Source organism: Penaeus japonicus, unplaced genomic scaffold, assembly GCF_977035675.1.
Source record: "Penaeus japonicus unplaced genomic scaffold, GWHDUDI00000001_assembly GWHDUDI00000040, whole genome shotgun sequence".
NCBI classification, from domain to species: Eukaryota; Metazoa; Arthropoda; class Malacostraca; order Decapoda; family Penaeidae; genus Penaeus; species Penaeus japonicus.
In genome coordinates, this window is record NW_028234442.1 from 15,062,509 (window position 1) to 15,065,008 (window position 2,500).

Here is a 2,500-nt window from a genome sequence, read left to right on the forward strand (position 1 = left end):
TCTTGTTTCTGTAGAGATTTGATTTTTTATATGATTAAGATATATCAATGCTCCCATTACTTTCCTATGTATGTTATCTACATGGGCTGCAAATGTCATATATCTGTTTAAGTAAACTCCTAGATTTCTAACGGAAGACACATTGTTTTTTGTGGATTTAGTTTAAGACCATTGATTAAGGAACATAAAAGTATCCAACCGTACAATAGATTCTCTCTCGATTGGGTAAATACCAACGGTAGAACGAGATGGAGATGATGAAGGAAGATAGACAGAATTTTATTTTTACACAGACGCTACGGTATACGGGGCCAGCAGATGGCTAAGGCCATCCACATGAGTTCCAATGGACAAACACTATTAACATTCATCCATATGAGCCTTGGCAGAGAAACACTGGTTTGCTGTACTCGGGCCTACATCAAATTTAATGGTTTGAGAACAGTAGAGGCTGCAACACCATAACGAGTGGATGTGACAAGCATTTTAATTCCTAAAAACTATGTCTGTTCCAGCAATGTTAATGACTGAGAGCCAATGTGATTTGTATTAGTGGTGTAATCTCTCAGTACTTTATCATGCAATTGCAATTCTCTTTATCATGCAATTGCAATTCTCTTTATTAAATCATGTTATGTAACATTCAACGCCGATGCAAATTGAGAACGCGTAACCCTCCCAGGTGTTACCTGCTCTCAATAAACTGAGGAAAAGTTCTACACTGTGGTATCAGCTGTCCTCATATTCACTTCGCTAACAGAGGCTGAAACAGTCAAATTAAACATCTGCCTTACCAGAGTTTTCCTTCCCTTCCTGTATGTGATCTGCTTTATTCTATCAGTTGTTAGTGAAATATAATGTAAACGGATGTGAAAAGAAAATTAATTGGCTTCCCTTTTTGAATAAGTATATCACATTGATATCCAAATATTAACAAATGCTGTGGATGCGAGAGTGATAGTTTTCATCAGATTGGATGTCAGTGTGCTCACAATGTCCCTGAGCTCTTGATAAACTGTCATTTTTATATCAAACTGAAGCCAGTGTGTGACAATGTTGTTGCTAAACTTGACGAACATAAAGTCCCAAACTACTTGAAACAAGCAGAATTGTGGCATTGCAAGCAAAACAAATTGTGTGAGAATTCTTCAATAAAAATCGTGTTCAAAATAGAATTTTATTAAAAACCATCATATACGGTGCTCAACCTATCATAACATTGGACACTTTAATAACCCTATGTCTAGTAAAATCTTGTGTGAAATCCCTTTAAAAAATTATTTTATGCATCCTACTTTACATGTTTTTAATTATATTGCAAATAATACACTTCTCAATCTATACCTATTTGTACAAGGAAAGATCAACTATTGGGCAAGTTGGGCTGCTTTTGTTTCCACTTCTGCTACATCACCGACCATGTAGAATGCGGCTTCTGGGAGATGGTCGTATGTTCCACCTAAGATTTCTTTGAAACTCTGAAATGGGTTTCGTAAATATTACATGTGAATACAAGGTAATTATGTGTGTCATGTATTAATCCTACATTCATCATTCAAAAATAAGACCTACTGTAAAAAGTGCTTTCAAGAGAGGCACAACACGAACAAGAAACTGACCTTAATTGTTTTCTCAAGACTGACGAATTTTCCTTCATAACCGGTGAAGACCTCAGCAACCTGGAACGGCTGGGACATGAACTTCTGGATCTTGCGAGCTCTTGAGACTGTCAGCTTATCGTCTTCTGAGAGCTCATCCATGCCTAAGATGGCGATGATGTCTTGCAGGGATTTGTAGTCCTGGAAGGGAGTAGAAGCCGTGGTTGGTTGGATTGGTTTTGTTGTAACTACAGTGGTTAAGTGTGTATGTGAATGGTATAATATTTTATGTGTGTGTTTGTGTGTGTGTGTGTGTGTGTGTGTGTGTGTGTGTGTGTGTGTGTGTGTGTGTGTGTGTGTGTGTGTGTGTGTGTGTGTGTATGTGTGTGTGTGTGTGCGTGTGTGTGCGCGTGTGTGTGTAAAAGTGTGCAAAAATATCTCTCATATACTCAGGCCGTGATGGCCTGAGTATGCTTCAACAGAAAAAAAAAATACATTGCAAAACCCACATACCTGCAAGATTTTCTGCACTCCTCTTGCCGTTGCATAATGTTCATTGCCAATAATATTCGGATCCATAATCCTCGACGTGGAATCCAAGGGATCCACAGCAGGATAGATACCCAGCTCAGCGATGCCCCTCGACAGCACGGTGGTGGCGTCGAGATGGGCAAAGGTTGTGGCTGGTGCTGGGTCAGTGAGGTCATCCGCTGGCACATAGATGGCCTGAGGAGGTCAGGAGTAAAGGTACTGGGGGTCAAGTTTGAGGCACAAAGGTGATGAAATTGGTGGTGGTGATGACGGTGATGAAGATAGTGATGGTGATAATGATGATGGTGGTGACCATAATGATGGTGATGGTGATGCTGGTGATGGTAATGGTGGTAGTGATGGAGATGATG

General features: G+C 39.8%; 1 protein-coding gene across 4 annotated transcripts in view; it reads right to left on the bottom strand.

Moving 5' to 3' along the window:
* Positions 1-1,163: 1,163 nt before the first annotated feature.
* Positions 1,164-2,500, bottom strand: part of LOC122243026 (uncharacterized) — a 16,817-nt gene continuing 15,480 nt past the window's right edge. For all 4 annotated transcript variants that reach the window (XM_086533980.1, XM_086533979.1, XM_086533978.1 and 1 more), the window contains 3 exons: positions 2,112-2,324; positions 1,620-1,799; positions 1,164-1,478 (listed from right to left, as the gene is read on the bottom strand). In XM_086533980.1, coding sequence (XP_086390106.1) covers positions 1,368-1,478; positions 1,620-1,799; positions 2,112-2,324 — 504 coding nt within the window. In that variant the 3' untranslated portion in view covers positions 1,164-1,367. The remainder of the gene's footprint in view (positions 1,479-1,619; positions 1,800-2,111; positions 2,325-2,500) is intronic.